Raw genomic sequence first — 24298 nt, forward strand, 5'->3', positions numbered from 1 at the left:
CCATGCACTTCTCTTGCAGGGTGTTGAGCACTTCTAAGACCTACAAATGCTATCTTTCCAGTCAGATCACCACTGAGAAAGAAACCTGTGCACAATATTGTAGGGCTGAACTCCAGGTTATACCCCTAAGGATGCAGTAGACAGATGACCAAGAGGAAGTGTATACACTGCTACACAGTTCTTTTCCAGTGATGCCAGTTTGGCAAATGGATTGCTTTTGGTTTTAATAATCATAGAGAACAAGCGACTGACTTCTGGACTTCAGATTTAGGAATGGAGAGAAGGCTGCTGTTTTCAGTTTGATTTGTTTGGTTTGTTAATTTGTTAGGGTTGTTCTGGGTTTTTTTTTTAATGACTGACATTTACAAACAGCTGACCTGCACACTGATAAAAGTCTACATGATCCCCGGATAACAGCACCCTTGCTCTGTGTACTTTACATGAACTTTACATGTTTCTTATACTGCACTAGTCTAAACTTTTGCATCCCTTTCCTTAGAAATGCTTTCGGCTGTTTCCTGCAGTGTCTAACAGTTGCATATTCTCAGGGATTTTACTTAGCCATGGCAAAATAAGAGTAATCACAGCCTTACCCTAGTGGTGTAAGGCTGGTTTTTGTGAAATTGGTATAGCTGAGCACAGAAGTCTGATACAGCTAATGACACTGGCAGTGTCTATCTGGTGCGCATCCTTGCTGAGATATGGTAAATCCCAAAGCAGTCTGATAGAAGTGCTGTCTAGTACTGAATAATGGCAGTCAGCATATTTGAATAGAGATCATACAAGCATCTTTGTAATATAGTGCCGTTGGCATTAGAGCAGGGCTCTCAAATAATTTCAGTCAAGTTCTGCTTAGCAGCGGGAGGCTGTTATTTATTTTATTTATTTTATTGTTGAGGGTTTTGGTTTTTTGGTTGTTTGGGTTGGTTTTTTTTTTGGTTGTTTGGGTTGGTTTTTTTTCAACTATGTTCTGCGGCCCCCTCTGCTATTTTAAGACCCTGTACTCGGTTGCATATTGATGTACTGTGACTTTACAATTGTATAATATGAACTGGATACTCAAATGCTTTAGTGTAAACTCAAGGAATCTTTGAAACATCCTGTCTTGACGCTGTTGTAATATGGGTCTCCCTTTAACAGATGCACTTAACTTTTAAGGGCCATATACCTTCGCTTACAGGCTCTCGGTAAAGAGGATTTTAGGTTACAGCTGTGTTTAAAAATGTTCCATAGTTTGAAAAGTGTCACTTAGTTGGCTGGATGTATAAAAAGTATGCCCAAAATTGCTCCACTTGTTCACAAGGTGCTTTGGCCCAGGGGTGTGGACCATTATAGAAAACAGTGTTACCCATGTTCATGTGCTGGACCTAACACTTTTCATTGTTGCTTTTCATATCACTTCAGCTGTTGCGAAAAATGTCAGGGAGCCTTAAAGTGCGCTTCAGACCCCAGAAAAGTTTGTTAGCATGTTCCTCCCTGACTGTATTTCCCTCTTACCCCACCTGGTCCCCATCCCTTTGTTTCCTTCTACTATCATCTGACAGGTCTTCCATTGTTGCAGTCACGTCAAAACAGCTCTCCATAAGAACACACAGCAGGAAATTTTAAGTGGTACAAATGTAAACTCGGAAAATTGGACCTGAATTCTTTGGCAGGCAACCAAGCATACAGTCAGATGGAGAATGTGCGGCTTTTGTTTGAACTTTCTCCCTGGTTTGATATATTTTGCTGGGAAAACCACACCACTTGGAATGTTTACTTTCACTGCTGAAATTTAAATTGGGACACTTCAGACTTGGCAGCTCTGCCTCTTGTGAGTGAAAGCACAGGGATTATTTTTGTTTTTAATTGACTTCTCTTACCTGCATGGTACAGATAAAACAAAAAGAGAAGGGGGCTGGGAATAACTGAATTCATGCCGTGCTGCTACCTTCTGTAGCCTCTTGTGAACAAACCCTGCAAACTACTGCATGCTCTCAGCGATATAAAATGACCCTTGTGCAGAATAGCACACTTACTGGCTCTGAGCAAGCCCAGGCAGTAGCTGATCCTGCTCATGGTTCACACATGGATTTAAGCATTTACTTTGAAGTTAGAGCATAGGCATATGGATCACTTAAACACTCGTGCACCCTCCCACCAGCAGTTCTTAAAAATGTGATCTTTGATGTGATGGAGGTGGGTTTTATATGTGTGTATGTGTGTATATATATATATATATATAAAAACACATATATATATATATGACACTTCCTTGTTTTCATATCCTGATTTCTGCTTAACACTGTTTGTTATTTTTTGTTTTCATTGCAACATTCAGGGGGTCCAAAACTTACTTTAGTTAAAGCCATCTTGAAAGTTTGAGATTTATGTCTACTTGAAACCTGACAAGTAAATCTCATTCCAGAATATGGTGACTAAACTGAAAACCAAAGCAGATTGCTTTTGTGTTTTCCTTTTCTCTTTTCTTTTTTCAAGCCAATTTTGGGCATACATTTTACCAATGCCAAGCTGAGCTTATGGAAAGCCTTACTTATACATACTAAAATACATTACATACATACTGAAATACATTTAAAGATGAAGAGAAGGTATATTGCCTCACACTTTAAATTTACCTAATTCTAAGGGCTTATTCATGCCCCCAAAATCACCTGTTCCAGTGTAAGCGTTGCACAAGTTGTGCTTTCATAAGCAGTTATGTCCAAGATACTTTGGAGTTTCCAGTCTGCATCATCTCTCAAATCATACAGCATCTGTCTCTTCTTCTGGAACATTGTTAAGACCTTTGTCAGACTTTTATATTATTTCATTATAATAAACTTATTTTAAATAAGCATGTTTTAAAATCTTGCTTTCTCCATGCATGGATTTTGTTTCTTCTATTGCATTGGGGGCCTAAAGTGCTCTTCAGGACTGCATCTGTTCTAGGTACTGTGTGAACAGTCAAAACCAGTATGTTTCTGGTTCACAGAAACTAGTTGTATGTATCTTTGTATGAAGAATGTTAACAAACGTGGAACCTGTTTAGATGATGAGAATAAAAGCTGTTTCTGGCATATGGTTGTGGGTTCTTGGCCAGTGTAAATACATAAAGGCTGTAGTAACAAAAACCAGCCTGACAGCGTGAGAGTAAGTATCAAGCACAAGTATTAGGATGGAGAAAATGAAGTGCAGTAGATGCTGCAGGATGCTGGGCACTTCCAGACGTGGGTGCAACCAAGCTATGTGTCTGTCTATCTGGAATATTTCATCCAAGATGTTGCTATGTATTTTTTCCTAATATTTCAATATATTGATCCAAATATATTTATTAACAGATATTTATTCCTCTCCTTTTTCTCCTTTTGTGTCTGTCACAGATTTTAGATTTGTTTCCTGCATATCATCATTAAAAAATACATCAGCCTTGGAAAGCTTCCAGCTTCCCTTCCCAACCCTCTTGAGAGTTGGTTCCCAGAGAAGCTGCAGTGACAGCAGCACAGGCTCAATCTTGACTTTGGGGATGAGGGGAAAAAAAGCTTTTCCAAGTTTCACTGTGTTCTTGCATTCCCCTGACCTGGTGTTTTGACTTGCAAGGCCCAGTAAAATTTTTCCAGGATCTTTTGCTGTTTACCCACTGCTTTAGCAAGACATCACCGTTAGTGCAGGAGTTTCACCTGGAGCAGGGGCACCTGGAATTGGTGATACTTGTGTCCTGGCAGAGCTGTCAATCAAGGATTCACTGAGATACTGCTTCTCTGTCAGGATCCCTAATGGATCCTGGTGCCAACCAGCAGCATTTGGCTGCTTTCTAAGTGTGTACCTTGCTGTTTTCAGCAAGATGCAGTGGTGTGTGGCCTGTGCAAAGTCCTGCAGTGATGCCGAAGAGAGAGCAGGTCATGCTTTTCTCAGAATCTAACAGATTTGATGCTTCAGAATGCACTTTACATCAATTTGTCTTCCTAAAAGCGCTCCTGCTCCAGCTATGGCTTTCCTCCAAAATAATTTCCAATCAATTTAGCATCTGTTTCCAGTGTTGGTATTGTCAGCTCATCTGTAGGCAACCAGACGTGCCTCAAATAGTTTCCTATAGGTCATAGTTTTCCACTTGCTTCCTTGCTTAGCAGCTGATACCCAACCTCCTTCCTGCAAGCAAGAGGAAGACGTGTCATGCAGCCTCCATTGTGTTGCCTCTTGCTTGCCCCGCTTTCTCCCTAGCGTGACGTTTGAACTGTGGTCTCAGGCATTCATCACTCGCTGAGCCCAAAGCTCCACGTCCCACGCATAGAGCAGCAACCAGCTTTCCCCAAACCAACAGAACATGAAGCTTTGCCCTGCAGCAGGACACATCTGAAGTGCAGCGGAATGTCCCTGTGAAACCTGTGCCCCTCCAAGCACTGTGGCGTCTGGGGGAGCTTTCTTGACAAAACCACAGTAGCAGACCCTCACCAAGAGCAAGAGGTACCCTCTCCCTGACAGATCTTCCTTCTGCTACCCTTGTGTTGGGGCACCACCAGTCCTGCTTCAGAAGATGTGCCAGCCAGGCACAGGGACCTTCCTGCAGGCACTTGTCTGTAATACAAAAGTTGTCTCCTTGTCAGGGACATGCTGAACAACAACAAATTGCATATTGGATCCTGCCAGGACTTTTTGGTTTATTTTCTTCAGCTTATTCAATTCCCCTTCCCCAAAAGTCTTTTAAGGATTTGTATTCTCTCACCTTTAATTACAGCACCCTGTGGGTGTGTCCTGGGTTCAGCAGTAGCAGTCACGTTTCTCCTTCGTGGTAGCTGGTGCAGTGCTGTGTTTTGACTTCCAGCCTGGGAACAGTGCTGGTGATACCGATGTTTTTGGTTGTTGCTAAGTGATGTTTACCCTGACCAAGGACTTTGTGAGGCTCATGCTCTGCCAAGGAGGAGGGGAAGCCAGGAAGAAGCAGAAACAGGACACCTGACCCAAGCTAGCCAAGGAGGTATTCCATACCACAGCACATCATGCCTGGGGTGGGGGGTAACTGGGAGTTACCTGGAAGGAAACGGGCTTCCGGGTGGGACTCATTTCTTGGCCGGTGGTTTTGTATTCTCTTCCCTTGTTATTTTCTCTTATCATTGTTGTAGCTGGTAGTAGCGGTGGTGATTTGTGTTGTACATTGGTTGCTGGACTGTTCTTGTCTCAACCTGTGGGAACTGCACTCTTTCGATCCTCCGGGAGCGGGGAAGGGGAGAGCCTGGCACCACTCACTGGGAGTGAGTGAACAAGCTGTCTGGTTAGGGTTTAAACCATGACAGTTCTTTTGGCGCCCAACGTGGGGCACAGAGGGTTGAGATAATGACAGATCTGTCTGGATTAATAGTCACTCGTCACAATGCTGATTTATTGGCTCTCAGAGTTGTTCCTCTTGATCTCCCACTTTCAGTATATCGTATCTTACTTCCATCTGGTATTTGCTGTATTAGTGTTTTTCAAGTGTGGGGCTTGGGCTAAGGTTTTTGTCCCATTGTACTTTATGGCAATGACTTGTAATATGATAGAATCATTGATCATGAAACTGATCTGGCCTATGTTCCCAGTGTGGTCACCACCTTTATACTTTGGGAGGTATATGATGGAGGTGGTTAGCAATTACACATCTTTTTTCTCCTTCTCAGGTGCTCAGCCTGTGAAGGAGACATTCTTTTAACCTCCCAGTCCTCCCCTCAGACCATTTACATTTGAGAGTTTTGAAGTTTTTGAATGGCCTTTTAATGCTGTTGAGACTTGTTTGCTGATGGTGATGGGGATCACTATGTTGGCACGCATACAGAGTATGTTTTGCCCACGAATGATTTCAAGAGTTAAGCAGAGTCAGGTTTGGGTCTTGTCTAGGGTCAAATGATGATGTAGGAGGACCAAGAGATTTTCCCTGAGGCTGGACAGCCATGAGTGGCAGGGTGTGTGGGATAGTATGGGCAAGTATCTAGGTCAGTGGGCCCCTCCAGTACTTTGGAATTTCACTACTGAACAACTGCAAAATCCAGAAGAATTAGTAAAACACTTAAATGAGGTGTGTGGTCATTCTGGCCATACCAGAGATGGACAAATCATGGCAACGTGCTGGGGCTTGGCCTATGCTTACAGGGCCTTGTGCAACACTATCCAGCACCTTCAAAAGGAAAAGAATGTTGGTGGATCTGAGGGCAAAGCAACAGTCAGCGCAGCTACTCCAGCTCCACGCACAGCAGCTTCACCACCCCCAGCGACAAGTACAGTTGCTACTCAAACTTTGGCTGAGAGAAAAAGCCCAAAAGAACTGTTGTGGTTTAAACCCTAACCAGACAGCTTGTTCACTCACTCCCAGTGAGTGGTGCCGGGCTCGCCCCTTCCCCGCTCCCGGAGGAACGGGGAGGAGGATCGAAAGAGTGCAACTCCCACAGGTTGAGACAAGAACAGTCCAGCAACCAATGTACAACACAAATCACCGCCGCTAACACCAACGACAACGATGATAAGAGAAAATAACAAGGGAAGAGAATACGATACCACCGGCCAAGAAGCGAGTCCCACCTGGAAGCCCATGTCCTTCCAGGTAACTCCCAGTTACCCTGCCCCAGGCAGGACGTGCTGTGGTATGGAATACCTCCTTGGCTAGCCTGGGTCAGGCACCCCATCTCTGCTTCTTCCTGGCTTCCCCTCCTCCCTGGCAGAGCATGAGCCTCACAAAGTCCTTGGTCAGGGTAAACATCACTTAGCAATAACCGAAAACATCAGCTTCACCAACACTGTTCTCAGGCTGGAAGTCAAAACACAGCACTGCACCAGCTACCACAAAGGAAAAACATGACTGCTACTGCTGAACCCAGGACAGGGTGTATAAATCACTGCAGCCTTACTCACCTCCATCAGTCACCTTGAGAAGGTTGCTCTCCCTGAGGGCTTGAACCAGCCTCTGAATGGAAGCTATTTCAAAGAACTTGGACATGCTTCTTGTCAGTCAAAGTTTCTTTATGTGGCACTTTGTTTTCTATATTGGTCCTTATGTAGAGAGTTCATACATCCAGGCTTTGCTCCCTCTGAAATAGCACTCTCTTCTGTTGAAGCTGTTCCACTTTGGATAAATTAATTAAGTATTAATTCACATTTTCTTAAGCCTGTATCATCAGGCAGTGTGAACAGCCTGTGAGTATGTATCTGTTACCAGTACAGGGAGAGGATTCATCTGTCCACTTCATATCTTCTTGTCCACAGATCATCTCAAATGGAGTGCTGCTTTCAGCTATTGATATATGTGCTTCAAAACATGTCAAAGTAGGCTGTTCCTGCACAAATGTAACTTTTCAAAGGTAACTATTTGTTATTACTCTTTTTTAACAGAAGCTGAGAAACAATCAGCTCTCTGCGGGGGTGGGGAGGGGAGGGATCTTGCCTTAAAGGACTTTTCTTGTGCGCTTCAAAATTTGGTGAACGAAGACAGGGTCTGGAAAACTGCCTGGGTTCTATTCCCTAAATAAACATCAGACTCTTACTCCATAACTGAACATCAGACACATCTGACCATCTCCTTAAATCAGAGCTGTCAAGCATGTGTCCCTCAGCCTCAGCAACAACCTTCAGTTGAGCTGTAACTGGTGAGGGTGCAGAGGGGAGCTGGGGAGCTCCTTCTGCTCCCAAATCCCCATGCAGTGCATAGGTACAGTAGAAATTAAGAAGACTTGAACCTTCATGTGCAGATGTGCTCACCAAACAGACCACCCAGCCGTGAAAACAGGCATGGGTGTTGCCGGCAAGGAGAGAAGCCAGAGCCCCCTGAGGCATCACTGTGCAGTGTTGTGTGGTGCTGCAGAAACCCCATCACTGAGACACGGTGAACAACCTCTGGGGTGGTTTTGCCTGTCTTTTATCCCACAACCAGAGTCCCACCATCCTCGGGGCTCCAAAATACAGGGACAATATGTGTAAAGAGAGTATGGTTTTCCCCTTGCACATGGTCTGTGTAACAGACACTTGGCTGCTGAATGCGGGAGGGATAATCTCATTATTTGTATGTCCTCAGGACTCAGTTGTTCCTTGCCTATGCCCAGTACAAACTCTTTTAAGTCAATCTATTTGCCCCAAGGGCCAATCACATCAGTTCAGGCATTCCTGCTGTGGTTACCCCCTGGCAAACCTACAGGACATTACCGCTTATCAAATAACAAGGTAGTGTGGAGTGGAGAACAAATATTTAACATCTAGATCAGCATAACAGTTCAGTCTCATACAGTTTAAGGCAGAATGAGCCTGCCAAGCCTAAGCAGCAGCAGGTACAGGTCCCTGACTTTATTTAGAAGTTGTAATCCTGCAGCATTTCACACCAGGTGTTGTCTTGCTCAAAATGTCCTGGCACAGACCAAGCCTCTCTGCCCTTCACTGTGACTACTAAGACCTGTGATATTGCCAGCTTTACCCTGCTGGACCCATGCTTCTGCTTTGGGGTTACTGCTTGGTTTGACAACTAATCTCTGGTCAAAAGACAGCAAGACAGTAACTCATTACTGTGGTAACCAGATGGTTTATGATGGTTTGTCTGAATGCACTGGGACATTACAGATGAAACTTGGCTTTTTATTGTACTTCTTGACCAGCCTCCCCGTGGGTTTTGGCCCATAATACTCACATTTCAACAGGGCACTTCTGGACAGTTCAGTTGCCTCAACTGTTCTCTGTTTCTTACCCCTAAGCAGTCATCCTCCCCTTTAAATATGGTAACAATTTGAAACCTAAGCAGTCCTTAGTATTACCTTGCTCGGCGCATCCCATCCTCAGAGCAGTAGTGCTAGGTAGGTAAGACGAGAAACCCGATGGAAATGTATGAGATGAATTATATTGCTATAAAGTGTCAGGGTTGCCAGGTTTCCCTGTATGTTTGCCCATCAAATAACCTCCAAGAGGAAGGCATGGGGAGTACCAAATGTCTGACTGGCTTAGTGCAACCTCCCTCAGCTCCTGCATGGTGAGCTTCGTGGGTGAGGGACATGAAGACAGGGAGCAATGGGAGCTCTTCTCTTCCAAACAAAATTCATCACTAAAAGGTTTCTGGCCCCCCACTAGCGGGTTTGGGAATAATATGGACTCCCCAGGCTATTTCCTCCTTGCTTCACCAATCTGGAGATGCTCTGGTTAAGAGAGCAAAGGAAAACCAGTCTTACATGCCTGCATTTCCATGACTTAAGTCAGTGCTTGCTGGTGGTTCAGTGGGAAATGCCATTGCATGCCTCTTCCTCCAGGAAGGGTGATGGTGAATGGCTGTCATCCCCCCCTGCTCACTCCATACCAGGGATGCTGTGGACCCAGACAGGTCTCTGTCTTCTCTCCCAGACGAACCCTGAAAGCTTCCTCCCATGCCTGGTACAAGGGTCAAGCACATATATTTTGCCACAGGCTTGAATTTAATGCTGATGTCAGCTTGTTTGCTTATTAAATGGTGACACTTTAAACTGGCTGAGAGAGGGTCTTAAGTTGCTGAGTTTCTAAATATACTCAATGTGCTGCAGTGAGAGGAGGTTTATGTTACCTCCTCTTCCTCCTGGCTGATTTATTGTCCAGTTACCTCAGATCCCTGCTCCATCAGGCTCTGCATTTGTGTTGTCACACACCAGCCGGGCAGGCCCCCAGCCATGCCTGCAAAACAGCTCTGGGATTGCTTTGTCCTTCCCTGTGTCCTGCAGAAGATGCCACTGGTAACATTAGCCCTGGGGGACAATGGGGACAGCCTGACACATGGCTTTTCCTGAAGAGATGCATGTGTGGCATCTTTTCCACCCTGAGCACGATGGCCAGAGAGGCTCTTGCTCCCTGCAGTGCCCTGCAGCACTGCTTAGCTTGATGGGCTCAGCTCCATGGTTCTCCTTTCCCAAAGAAGATGCTAAGCAGCAGCCAGTGCAGGAAGGGGTACTTGTTCAGCAGTGGGTGGGAAGGCAGCAAAATACAGCTGTTTAAACCCTATTCTCTCTCACTTGAGAAGATCATACATCCAGACTGTGCCCTCCATCAGATGCACAGGAAACTGTTAGAGTGAATTAAAATCCCTAAAAGGCCAGGGCTATAACTCAGTGCTTTTTAAGTGCCAAGATTTTGTTGGGGGAGGGGGGAGGGAAGTAGACAGTAATGTGATTTGCAGCAGGATTACACTCCTCTAATATAATTTGGCCTGGCTACTCTTTCAAACACAGCCTTTCCTTGGCTGGGCTGGTTCAGGGCCATCCTCCTAACTGCCCCAGTAATTACTGATGCAATGAAAGCATGTGCCCGGCCTTTGCTCTGGCCTCTGCAGCCCTGGAATCACACCAGCCTTCAGCACAGAGGACTCCAGCAAAGAGCACATTGCTGGGCATGGGGCTGAATGCATTAATCCTGTGGGTTTTTTTCAATGACCGTGTTCAATAAAGACACAAAATGTCTCATTTGCTTGGGCTTTGCTCCTTTTTTCTCTTTGATTAAGGTTTGGCAGCACTCAGACACTCTGCAAGTTGCACAGTCCCTCACCAGATCAATAAGCATCAGTTACTCTGAGCATTCACTACCTGCCTGCTTTAGTTTGTCTTTCTGTCAGCACCTTACATTGCCTGTAGCAAAGCTCAATAGCCCATTACTCAGTGTTTTCCATGCGGGAGAATGGTTTCCAGGGGAAGGACACTTGCTTTGCTGTATCCATCTCCTTAGGTATCAGAGGAAGAACTTGAAGGTCTATCACAAAGTGTTGTCTGTTGCCTCACCCTTTGTGAGTTAAAACATTATTTTTCCAACATCTCTTTAAAGATCATGTGGCACTGCCTTGCCTGCGTGACACATTTGACTATTGTCACAGAATCACAGCACAGCACTGGTTCACTTCTCTAGGGTTTATTTTGGTCTATTTTTTTCATACATGCCCTGATTGGATGCAGAGTGCCAAAACTGTTGAATTGTCCCCACAAGCAGCTAACCTGGGACTTTTTACTGTCATTACTCATAAAGAGCTGGTGCTCAAAGACAGTGCCTGTTCTGGGGAGCTCACGGTGTAAGGATAACCACCAATCCCCTCTCCTCTGGTCCTTATCACTGAGACTGGAATGGGAATTGCACCAATGTTACCTTTAAGAAGGAAAGAACTGTGGCCAAGGGGCTTTGCTGTGACATTTGGGGGGCTGTGACATGCAGAAGATGTTTGGAAAGGGATGACGTGAGAGGCTGAAAAAGAAGCCAACTAAACCCAGTGCCTGCAGAGCAGTGAGGGCATTGCAGGGTTTTGGAGGGACTACAAAGGCTATGAACTTTGGTGACATTAAAGAAAACCATAAGGATGAAGAAGGGCCATGAGCTGCATGGCCAGATTTATGGGCAAGGATGGGGTTGGCTACAATTCTGGATGATTCAAAGTGAAGAGAGACATGATGTAAGCATTTGGAAAGCCAGAGAGGCGAGTGTCACAAAGGTGAGCTTTTAGAAAGGAGGGGCAGAAAATATATCGCCCCAAAGACTCATTCATCCTCTGGCTGTCAATTCACTTCCACTTCCCCCAGGAACAGACAGCACTGCCCTTCTCTGGGATGCCCTCTTGTACAAAAAGCCTCTGTTCAACAGACTTGCCAGCTGCTATGGCATGGCAGGAGCCTTTTCCCAAAGCCTGGGTACTGGCTGCTGGGACTGACCAAACCCTGGGTGCCACCACCACCATTCCCAGTGTCCATTAGCACCTGACACCTCTGCTTTCTGGTTTGCAACCAGCAGCTCAGCTGCTGATAGGAGTTACAAACCAGCCAGCAGGTTATGAGGTAGCAGGAGGAGATAACATCCAAACTCAGGTCAAAGCCGCCTTAAAGCAGCCCATGTGACGTTGATTACAACCAGAAATCAGTGGAAGTGGAGCCTTTCTGCACATGGCGTGTTGCAAGGGTCAGTGTGGGGCTGAGGCAGAGGTGAGACGAGGCATGGGGATGCACAGTCACAATCCTGGGCTGTCCATGCTGGTGTGACAACACAGAGCCAGGTCCAGAGGCAGACCAGGAGAGGCAGCAGGCATGGGAGAGGAGGCACCGGCTTTTTTCTCTCCCCAGTGCCTTAAACTAGGTCATTGTCTTTAAATGTTACTAAATGTGTTACTAAACCCAAAACAAAGTGGGCGAAAGTAAGGACACAGCAGAACTAAGGTAGCACAATTTATTGACATGAGCTGCTAATACACGCAGTAGGTAACTACATATATTTAATTATATATTAAGTGCAAGCTGGATTTTTAGTAGACATTTAATACAGTGCATGGCGTAGGATCGTACTGGTTTTGTATTTCTCTAGAGCTGTGTACTAATCACTAGAGAACTCTCCCACAAACATTTGCTGCTCCAAAAGGCCAGGGAACTGCAATACCCCAATTAACTTTTGAATCAGTCTTGGCACATGTTAAGGAACTCAGAGAAGGAGGGAAGACATTTCACAGCAGTCCAGGCACCATCCAACTGAAGAATCCCCAATTAAGGGTAAAGCAGGTATGTCAGAGATAAAGAGGAAGGATTTATTTTGCAGCCTTTTAAATCATATGTACTTAACAACTTCCCAGATGTCTTCCTCATGCTTTATCATCTGAGGGAAGCAAGACAATAATGACAGAGAAACTTGTTTCATGTCTTCTTCCCCCCCCCCCTTATATCTTACATTGCTTTCTTTCTGTTAAGATGCTGAATTGTTTGTGCTGTATTAAGGAAGTCCATTTAAAATCCATGCTTTGTGAATGTTTTCTGACCAGACCAATATGCCCCTTCCTGAACATGTGCAGCACAGTACAATTGTACTACATGCTCAGATCTGCTGTTGCTGTTTATATTCCCTACCTTCCACACACTTAGCTTTGCAACTTCAATGTCCTTTGGAGGTAGGAGCTTTTAAAAATGATGAAGGTGAAAGGCCACTGGAATCATCAATTTTCCCAAAGACTCCAGCCTTTTGGGGAGCAGAGATGAACTCCTTGGAGAAGGTGAGGGGTTCAGATAAAGTGTCTCCAAGCCCAGGATAGTAACACCAGGCAGATATTGCCAAAGGTTCATCTGGAGGGCTGACCAGCAGGATGTGTTGCAGGAAGCATGGCTGTCCTCGGGAGCCTCCTGCCAGGATGCATACTATTGCATGGTGTGACGTTGCTGGAACCCATCACAGCACAAGCATGGGAAATTACAAGGCAGCTGTGCTAGCAGCCAGATTTCCAAAGCTTACGGCAAGTTCCTGCCCCAGTGGTTCCTTGACCTTTTATTAAGACCTCTATTTAAAAAGAAGAAAAGCAACCAGATGGAAAATTTTGAACTGGGCTACAGATGCTGGTGGCTTGGCTTCATAACAACATAAACAGCCCAAGTAAGTGATAGACACAAAGAGCACACCAACTGTGGGTTTTGTTGTTTCCAGTATCACTTTGGACATGCGGAGTTAAAGACTGCTATACAGGTGGCGAAAGCTGTGTGCATTTCTTGATTGCTTTAATGCATTATCATTATAACACAACACCCACCTTTATTTAACCTTTACAGCAGTACCAGTGTGAGTGCGGCTGTTGCAGTGCTGTCACTGGTACAGATAACTCTTGCATTTCAAACAGTTGTGTGCAGCATTGATCGTGAAGCAGGAAAGAGGGGCTTGTATGAAAATAACACCTTGATTTGAGGTTTTTAGTCCCGTATTCTGCACATCCATTGCTTCATTTTTCTCTGTTATAGACTCTTTCACACATAACATTTAATATGCTTCCCATGTGAAATTTGATCTTTAATGCTTACTAATAAATAAGTACATAATTACCCTGACTCCTATCAGAGCTAATATAGTTGAACAAACTTTCTTAAAAACAAAAATACATGTACATTACACTGTTCATTACACGGCATGTATAAGCATCCATGAACACCCTACTCCAAGGCCTGATTTACAGCAATACAAAAGTGAGAACATACACTGGGGGTACCCCAGACACAATGGTGGAAACAACAAACGGGAGAGAACAGCATATAACCGGGATTCAGTGATGAAGGTTGGATGGACAAGGGGATGAAAATGAGAAGACCTTCTAGTACAGAAACCAGAGTGAAGGCAATGTGTACATAGTCATGCTGTAGTTTCAGGCAGATGACCAATGCTGTCTCAGCCCCTTCGGGGTCACACAGATCCCAGCCAGCTTAGCACAAAGGTGAAAAATACAGAAAAGTGTTCCTTCTTTATCTTTGCTCCTTGTCTGATTTCTCTCGTGGGAGAGATCTCCTTGGTTATTTCACAGTATATTTGTCCTTTTGGCCTTCTGGTCTGAAGTTTCAGGACTCCTGTGATTGCATTGCTATGCATGCGCGCAGACGCACACAGCCAAATCTCTTAGCCTAAAGGTGAAGATAACTAGGTTTTTTTTGGCTGATTTCTGATCCTGAAAGCATTTACTGAAGGGCATCTGCTCCTTCAACCCACGAAGGTGTACAGTTACCCTTAATGTCACTGAAGCCATCACTCGTGGATACAACACTTGCAAAGTTCACATTGTAATAAAAGAGAAAGTCTCTATAAACAGCGCATCCAAGATATGCTTCGTGTTTATGCTTAGGAGGTTCAAAGACAGAAACCCTGAAGATCTTACATGTAGGTTTAACAGTGCTAAAAAGAGGTAATTGTTACACGTTATTCCTGGTTAGTGAAACTCAGTTTCCAGTGGCTTAACATGACATTTGTGATGGAGGGTGAGTCACCACCCACAGCCACATAAAGGTCTTACTGGCAAACACGGTTTGACATTTCTCTATTAAGACAGGATGCAGTGGTCCTATTTTTTTCCCAATCTGACAATTTAAAAACAAAAGAAAAACATCTCAAAATGGCCATCAGCAGCATGATGTCTCTTTCTTTGCTTTCATACAGAGGTGGGTGGGTATATTTTTTGTCCCAGTCCTTCTTGGATAGATGACAGTGTAGCACCTAGCACCCCGCTGCATGTGGGATGCTACCCACCTCCGCTCCCCTCATGTGAAGTATCGACACTGTGTAGAGTCGATGTAGCAATAAGAAGTGCATCGCAATTTTCCATAAGACCTAAAATAAAAGAGAATATTTCAGTTTCAAAGTATGCTATAGTTCACATTATGTGGATTCTGGATATACTCTCTGTAGGAGTGATGAACATCAGAAAATGCCATATGGAGTCTCAACATACAGGAACCAAAATAAGAGGGTAATTTCATCAGTGCTCCACTGTGCTCCCACTTGTCAGCAAAACAAGAGTCCTGAAGAAACTATGAGAGAGGATTTAATTCCAGGTAATGTCAGTTAAAGAATAAAATCCCTGTGGGCACTGGGACTTGAGCGGGGGTGGGTGCAGGAGGCCTTGGCACTCACCCATGGGAACTGTATAATGAAATATCTGAGCCTTTGAGTTAAGTGTTTTTCCAGTTACTTCCAATATCTCCAGCTGGCATGACTGTGCCTGTCCTTTAACTTATTTTTTGCATACTTGGAATAATGACAGTGACACTTGCACACACTCGAGATTAAAAAAAGAAAGGAGTGTACAGGTCCTTGCAAAATAAGGAAAACCAGTGATTTTAGTCTTTCTACTGACTAAAATTGAGTGCAGTGACTCTACCTACTGAAGACCTGAGCAGAGCTTTTATTGCTAGCATATGTGGAAGTGAATAACTCATCCATCAAATTATCCACAAACTGTGGGTTAAGCAGCCATTAAGCAGGTCCTCAAAGCTATGCCCTGGGATAACCCACATTCTCAGAAAACCAACATAAAATCTCAAGTGAAGGTGTGTGAAATAAGAGGATGGATTTGGGGACTGGAAAGAGTAGAAAATGGGAAAAACCGTTGTAGCAGAGCTCTTGAAGGAAAGGGTGCTTTGGGATTAAACTCCCACAGGAGTGCCTGCTGACATACTTATTCCATTTTACTTATGAGTCACAGCCTTTTCTTTAGTTTAGCAGATAATTTACAGACTGCACGCACAAAAATAAAGTATCTCAGTTGCTCTTCTTTCACAGTAGAGAACAAACTGTTTGAAGATGAGATACTTGTAAAATGTTTCAGATTGCCAGGTTTGCTTGTACTCCATATTGATAATCTCTTACACCAGGAGTGCTCCAACAATTACAATGGAAGGATTAGCACAGCACCTGATTTACAAAGACATCCTGTGGTTTCTTACTCCTGTCAATTAGCACATTACTCTTCCATAAATGATGGGAGCTCTGTGCCTAATTTCATTTGCAAATTAAATGTTTCCTGCTAGTCAGTAACAATACCTGACAGTTAAATAGGGGTACTGCTGTAGGAGGCAAAATGCTGACCAGAAGAAGCTGCTTAAACAAAGGCAGAGAAGGCAAGTCAACAATAAGCAGACGTTTTAAATGAAGGCCATTGCTAAGCAGATGCATGGCTTTGTATCGCAGCTCAGTGAATTTCCTGGTCTTTGGAAAGGTCCATAGATGACGGGTTAATTCAGAAACAAAGATACCAGTACCCATTAAAGGTAAGGGCAACAGGAGGAAGGTTGGAGGTTGTGGTTTGGTTTGTTGGGTTTTTTCCTTCAGTGTGATCATTTCCGTATCATGGTCTTTCCTGCTCCTGCCATGTTATGGGTGAGCATTAATGCAATGATAATGCCACAAAATGAGGAAACCTTGCAAATATTGAGCAGATATATGTCTATTTACCTTTACTCATTTTGTACAATAAGAAGTGTGTGGTAATCACTGAGAGATGAGATTTGGCTCTTAAAGTCAATGATATACAGAAATAATCTGATAGTCTTTCTCTCCCACTGCCTGCAGTGGTCCCAGTGGAACAAGCTTGAAGTGGGTAATACTTTTTTTGTGTTAAAGCTGGCAAAGAGAAAAAAGAAAAGCCAACCAAACAAAAGCCCCTGAACCAAAGTCATACACACCCAGGGAGATATGTTTTACATGTCAAATATCCAAAATCCTTTCCATCACAGTCTTCAACCCCTTCATGTCTGTAGCCATCTCCACAGTAAGCACGGCGGCATCCTGGTGAAAAATACAGAAAGAAATACTTTCAAGGCACCTCATGTGTACAAGAAGCAGGTAAGGTAAGTGGAACTAGATTTTTAAGGACAAAGTATAAAACAAGGCATTTTGGGGAGGGCATCCTGTAAGAACTGTCTTAGGAGGAGGACTATTCTTCCCTATATATGAAAGAATGGTTAACTACTAAAGCTGTTTACACAGAAACACTAATCACAACAGCATTCTAATAATTATTATTAACACAGATAATTACTGTCAAAATGAAATAAATTAAGCATAAAATAGAGTTAACATAAATAATTTCAAAAGAACACTCTGAGGTCTTTAAGTGGTTTGAAAATCCCAGCCTAGACCTTTACCCAGTATTGCACGGTATCTATATGTGTCTACTGCAAATGAGTTCCCATATACCAACAGAATTATGCAGACCTATTGCCTGTCTATCAAAATTAAAACAGAGTATGTTATGATTGCCAAAAAGGTGTTTTTCCCACTGCTGACTCCTACTGACTGGGGTGTGAGTGGGCCTTGTGGCATTTTTTCATGGTGACTGAAGTGTAGGCTGTTGTAATTTGTGGGTTTGTTTGCTGTTCTAGCAACCGGACTTTGCTTTTGACATCTTCAGCTTTTTGAGTGTGACTCAAATGCATTTAGCTAAAATCCCTTTGACATCTTCTTGGAAAACTGTTAAGGTACAGATTAAGAGGACACTCAAGAATAGGGAATCTGTAGGAGGTAATGTGAGTTACTTACAAAGAGATATTATTGATTTCACCAAGCATCTGTTATTAGAAATTGATGCTTCCAAGTAAAACAAGCCTATTTTACAGTTAAATCTACCTAACATTTGGTTAACTTTTTTCTTTTGGTTCAGTCACAAGAGCAGAAGGGTGACAATGTGCTCACTTCCAAGTAACTCAGTGATACCTCTTCAGGTCACATCATTGTCAGAAGGCCTCGACTGACCTGAAGTTTTGTCCAGCATATAGTGCAAAGTAACATGATGTGCCTCCAGACAAGCAATGTACAATGTTGCAGGCACTAGAACTAATGAACATCATTTCCTGCATGCTTGTTCCCCAGAGTTAATTGCAAATTCTAATTGAATCATTTTCTCATGCTCAGAGGCTGGAGAGCTCATGCTCTCTTGCTGGATTACTCTGCAGTCAGGCAAGCTTAGAGGGATATTTGGTTATATGATTTCCTATACCTGTTGCAATAGTATTGCCTTTGAAATCTCTTTCCTGTTGTCATCGAGAAGTTGTTTGGGATTCCTATGTTATAAGAGGAAGCGTGGTGATGGACAGGTGGATAGGTAAACTCATATAGAGCATGCACCACATTTGCAAAGTCAGGTTAAAGAACAGAGTGCTATATAAACGACAAAGAAAAACTAATCTGTCAGTGCCAGCTGATGCTGGTTCTGAAATGTGAAGAAGCATCCCTTTGCTAGAACTAACAGAGTACCAAACTGGATGTATGTCAGCTGCAGACAGGGTACAGAGCTGTGCTCTGGGGAAGGAATCAAGCGGTAAAAGTAACTGAAAGGTAGATATGAAGGTTGCCGCAGCTGCTTGTATGCTTACATGCTCTTTGCTATCCACAACCATCAAAATGAAAGGAAGCTCAATTAGACAGGAATCAAATGTTATATAAACCAAACTGTGAAGGTAGTGAAGGCTGACACCTTCCCTATGCAAGTGAATAACAAAATCCAAAGCGGTTTTACTGGACCCAGGATCTAGCTTGTGCTGGTGTGTAACATCCACATGCACAGAGGACCTCAGTTTTCACACTATGGCTATTGTACCTAACTCCTCTGCACTCTATCCACAAGCCATGCAGTACTTGTGTGACTTACACAGCAGTTTACCCTGTGGAAACAATTAATGCACCTTCCCAGTTAGAAAGAGGCTTCTCTTGATGTGCTGTAACTTACTTATACAGTCATCAGTCACAACCGTATTGCCATCATCGCACTCTTCCCCATCCTGTACAATCCCATCTCCACAAGTATTGCCATCCTCGAAGTGGTAATCCATGGGATAGAAAGGGGATAGCTGGCCAAACAAACACACAGCGATTACTGAACTGGACCATGAGCAGCCTGGCTAGCAAGCCGAGGTGAACGGCTGTGGGGGGCAGATCCCACAACCAGGTTTTCATATCCCGCTATTTGGTGGCTCACAGAGTTTATACAGAATCTGATTAAAAATCCAGTGGACAGAAGAGATATCCTGCTCCTGATTTCAGCAGGACTTAGTTTAGCAACACGAAGCAAAAATGAAATCCACAGGTTTGGTTTGCAGGGTTTGTGTTTTTCCATACCTTTGTACCCCGGTGAGTTTTGCCTCATTTTGTATTAAATAAAAAAAGTTCTTTACTATTGTAATTCCCCATTTTGCTCACCAGTGGAGCCTGGTTCACAGAGGTGTTATCACAACCTGCAACTCTGATGAGTTAATGCCTCAGTAATTAAGACTCCTGTGAACAAAAATCACAGAACTATGTACAGTTGTGGCAGTGCTCAAAACCGAGCTTTTTCTACATATGACACCTTAAGTACAGACATTATGTTCTGTATTTAAAAATGAAACATACACTCACGAGTTTTCTGAGACCACAGTCATATTTTCACCTGGACTGGGAGCCATCCAAAGGTATCCTTGAAATACAAAGATCTCTGATCTCTTCTAAAAGCTAAGGCATTTTCTGTGTTTAACCGGTCCAATTCTTCTTGATTATTCACCACAAAAATCTGGGGCACAGAAAAAGAGGTGATTGGTGACCCTCTTGAAGCAGTTTGGCTTCTCACAGAATCTAGTTTTGCCAACAGACACATAGTTAAATAATCACACAGAAAAAACGTTTTGTTTTTTCCAGATACAGACTGGTGTGAGAACTTACACCCCTGATTGCCAGACCATAAAAGGCTCCTTTGTGATCAGTGAGACACAAGTTTCCAAAGGAGAACTGCCTCTCCTGAGCACCCAGCTATGGCTCCAATGGCCCCTATTACAGCAGGTACTTCCACAGGTAATGAGCATGCAAACACTTATGCACAGTCATTGCTGAGGAAAACTGTCAGATGCTCAAATGGTTAAAGGCTGGAACAACTGCAAAATCCACATGGGCATACATGCTTTTTGGAGGTTCGTCTGTAATGTTTTAGGCAAATAACTCATCACTCAATGCAACCTTCACTTTTACTACCTTGTATTTTATTTAGACTCAATTTGCATTGAAATGCATGTTTCTTTATATGCATGCACTTTGGTCTAAAGCCAAGTCTCCAATTAAATAGAAAAAAAGAAGTTTAAAATGGAGAAATTAGGATGAGCTGCTCTCTTACCCTTTTTTAAAATGTCTCAGCGGCTGCAATGGGCTGTAAGGGGCATTAGGAAACAGTCTCTCCCTTCAGCAGTTTAACTAAATTAATTTTAGCAAGATTAAACCATTTTTAAATTAAGAAAAAGCAAATGGAGTGCTTCTGGTCAAAATGGATTCAGGGCTGAGCCTGATCCCCACCAGCAGAAACAGAATTAGCTCTTTTTAAAGCAAAATACCCTGAAATTTTCACATAGCAGAATATTCCCATAGCCCTCAACAAAGGCCAATTTCATTAAAAAAGCACTGAATAAAATTGCCTTCAGCTTGAATGAAAGAAAGCAAAGAAATAGAACGCCAATAAAGAACTGATCCTGTAATTGTGCTCAGGAGCTCAAGCCCCAGCCCCAGAGCTCTAATTTCCCTTGAAATCAATAGCAGATCTGTGCTCTCTGTTACAGACACTGGCCTTTGAAATTGCAAAAGGTTTAAAAACCAGAATGAACCTTAGCCACTGACAGAAGAACAGTGCTTTGTTTCCCGGCCTCTCCCCTCTCTGGCAGTACTGGCACTGCAGGAGCTGATGGGCAAACGGGTGAGTGCACCGGGGACTTGCTGCAGAAGGATGATGCTTTGGCAAAGCACTCGACACTGGGACTGGGGCACAGAGCACTATCTCTGGGTCTTTTCCGTGTACAGCTATAGAAACCCTGACAATAGTTTCCAAGTGGTACAAGGAAGGCTTCAAAGCTGCTGCTTTGATCTGAACAGGGGATCTGAACAGAATAAATAACAGCAATGTTTAAGTTCCTGCTCTTGACACTCCAGGGAGTAAAACAAATGGGGCAGGGGTACGGGGACTGCTGCTATGTGTGTGCTCCACTTCCAGAGAGCTGAGGTTTGCTGCTTTGTCATCCCACATTTCTGAGGACAAAATGGCATTTGATCATCATCAATTGAGGGTACACAGTGATAGAGCAGGGTATTATATTATTAGGTGGTCACATTCTCATTTCCATCTTTTAAGATCTAATATGAAACTGCCTGATGGAGAAGGAAGACCTACACAGAATATTGCAAGCCTTATACCTTTTCCTACAAGTTCTCCAGCCATGAAGCACATGATAGGTTTTTTTGCAATAGCATGCAGCGTGATGCCATATGCACATTTATTTCATGCACTTTATTCTCTCACCATTACATTTTCAAAACAATGGGTTTTTTTTTGTAATGCAACAGAGAAAGGGATGAACGAGCAGCTGACAAGACTTGCAGTACACTCAAGCAGAAGATTGAGTTCAATGACCCGGTTTAATGGGAGGTGTTGCGAGTAGGTCCTTTTCACACACTGTAACAGCTTCCTGACAACGTGACAGATGGGAAAGTTAACACAGCTAATTGCTGCTTTTTGTCGTTCAGAGGGGACCAGACACCAGCAATATCCATGCATGAGTGGAGTGGCTGGGCTGTGCTGGTACACAGCAGCAAGGCAGCATTTTTATTGCTGATTGAGTGCTACAATGCACAGAATAATAAGGCAGGGCCCAGCAGAAGGAAAATGTGCAGAAACAGTATTTACAAAGTCCAAAGAAATCAGAGATGAAAAATCGCTAAGTAACCTTCCACCAATGACTTCTCCTTTGAATTGCTGTGCCCAATTTGCCTACTTAAATGCTTTCAAGGATGCTGAAGATTGAAATCAGCTATTCAAAGCATATGTCTACAGACAGGAGCTCAGAAATCTGACTGCCACGGTTTGTAGAGACTCATTTTTGCTTCAAGGTAGATGGCCCGTGCTTTGGGATCCCAATATTCAATTCTAAAATCACTGTTTTTGCAGAAGAAGATACAAAAAATAATCAAGAAAGAGACTTCACAGACCAATCTGAAATATATTTCAGTTTACTGAAATAAAGAGAACAGTTTACGTATGTACAGTAGAAGATGAAAGAGAGCATCCTAAGGCTTGAAAAAGGTTTCTAAACACATGCTGCATTACTGATGGTTTGAAACAGCTGCATTTCAGCACCACAATCACAAAACCCTCAGACTAGTTACGAGACCAAACTCTTTTGCACCAACTGGATTGCAGAGGTTTTGGATGCTAGAAATAACACATTGCCCACATACAGACATCTTCCGTCTTAAATCAAAAATATTAGTGAGTAGACCACCTCTTACAATAAAACTACTTAAGAACTGCTCACACCATCTCCCAGAAAATCTGCTTACCACAGGGACTTTTGGATAACTGTGTCCAAACACAGATTCCTCATATGGTGGGTTACTCATGTGTTGTGGGGGTCTGCAAAGACATCTCCCTGGAAGTCCTGGAAGTCCTCTTTCCCCTTTTGGTCCTATTGCGAATTGCCCTAGGAAGCAAAATACCAGGTTGCCCTTGTTGAGAAATTAATATACAAATCACAAACACAATCTTAGTGGAAAAAGTACAGGTCAGGTGGATATAAGCTTTCAGATACGCATATCTCCCACTGAATTCACTGTGAACTGAGGGAAGAGATTACCTTGTAAGAAATCTGGAAGAGGACTTTTTACAAGGGCATGTAGTGATAGGACAACATGAGAAGGTTTTAAACTGAAAGAGGGCAGATTTAGATTAGATATTAGGAGGAAATTCTTCCCTGTGAGGATGGTGAGGCACTGGCACAGGTTGCCCAGAGAAGCTGTGGCTGCCCCATCCCTGGCAGTGTTCAAGGCCAGGTTGGACAGGGCTTGGAACAACCTGGTCTAGTGGAAGGTGTCCCTGGCCATGGCATAGGCTTGGAAATGGATGATTTTTAGGGTCCATTACAACCCAAACCATTCTGAGTCTATGAATCCTATGATTCTATGATTAGCAGAACCACCAATTCCAGCACTTCAGGAGAAAGACTAAAGTTTGTACCACAGTCACATTATTCTCTTTTTAAATTTTCTACCAGGTTTGCAGAGAAAGAGACACTATTTGCTTAGAACAAATATCAGTCTGTTTCAATCAATAGAAATTTAGGACATGGTGAACACACAGATCACTCTATAGCATCTATGCACCAAATTTAGCAGAGTCAGTCTATGTGCATATCCACAACGCATAGGACTTGTGCATTTATATAACCACTTGAGCAATGCTGTTTCAGAGATAGAAAAGACAACTAGAAATACAGGAGAGCTGTAAATTAAAATGTAAGAAATACTGCTTTTTGACTTCAAACTTTGGCAAGGATGCGCTACTCTGCAGAATTAGACTGTGAGCCAGCACATTCATACTGCAAGCAGTGACATCATTACAGCAAGGTCTTTTAGGATGAGAATTTATATTCTAGAGGAAAAAGATTAACAAGCCTGACACCACATAAACTTTCCATGGATGGAATTATTTCAATCTCAAGACAAAGACATTTCATAATGGGAGACATGAGGTATGTGAAGATTCTGAAGCAAACCCCAGCTTCACAGAGGTACCATTTCCACATCACCACAAGAAGAGACCTTATGCTCACAGATGTAAACAAGGGAAGAAAAAGGGAAAGCAAAATGGAAGAGGACATTGAACAGATCAGCTGCAGTAAAAGCAGCTGTTGTCCATTTGAAACAACAGTAGTTTCCAGATGGCTTTGCTTTTGTTTTCAGATACCTTAGAATATATCCAGTCACTGAACACTGTGGGCTGTGTATTGTCCTTCATGTCTACACTTGGTCCTACAGAGTTCATGTGCATGCATATCTTTGAAGCTGTACAACTACCAGTTACAAGATTTTTCTCATGATTTCTACTACACTCACAACTGCAGCAAGCACAGATCTCCAGCACTTAATTAAAGCTTTTCTCCACTGCCTTTTCCCCCCACTGACTCCTGTCCCTCCTCTTCCTTTCTTTCCTTAATGCCATTGTGACTTGAGTTTTATCTGGTTTGCTTTTACAGAGCTGCACAGTGTATGTTGATCAGAAACCCGTCTTCCACTGTAAGCCAGGACACTTGGAGAA

At 43.3% G+C, this 24298-nt stretch overlaps 1 protein-coding gene across 3 annotated transcripts in view; it reads right to left on the minus strand.

The window, feature by feature from the left end:
- Positions 1–12613: 12613 nt before the first annotated feature.
- The window catches only part of COLQ (collagen like tail subunit of asymmetric acetylcholinesterase), a 46193-nt gene continuing 34508 nt past the window's right edge, over positions 12614–24298 (minus strand). For all 3 annotated transcript variants that reach the window (XM_062602085.1, XM_062602084.1, XM_062602083.1), the window contains 5 exons: positions 22546–22685; positions 19625–19744; positions 18926–19046; positions 16884–16986; positions 12614–15030 (listed from right to left, as the gene is read on the minus strand). In XM_062602085.1, coding sequence (XP_062458069.1) covers positions 14961–15030; positions 16884–16986; positions 18926–19046; positions 19625–19744; positions 22546–22685 — 554 coding nt within the window. In that variant the 3' untranslated portion in view covers positions 12614–14960. The remainder of the gene's footprint in view (positions 15031–16883; positions 16987–18925; positions 19047–19624; positions 19745–22545; positions 22686–24298) is intronic.

The sequence above is a fragment of the Pezoporus occidentalis genome, unplaced genomic scaffold (assembly GCF_034315485.1).
Source record: "Pezoporus occidentalis ecotype Australia unplaced genomic scaffold, CSIRO_AGI_Poc_V1 ctg75, whole genome shotgun sequence".
NCBI lineage: Eukaryota > Metazoa > Chordata > Aves > Psittaciformes > Psittacidae > Pezoporus > Pezoporus occidentalis.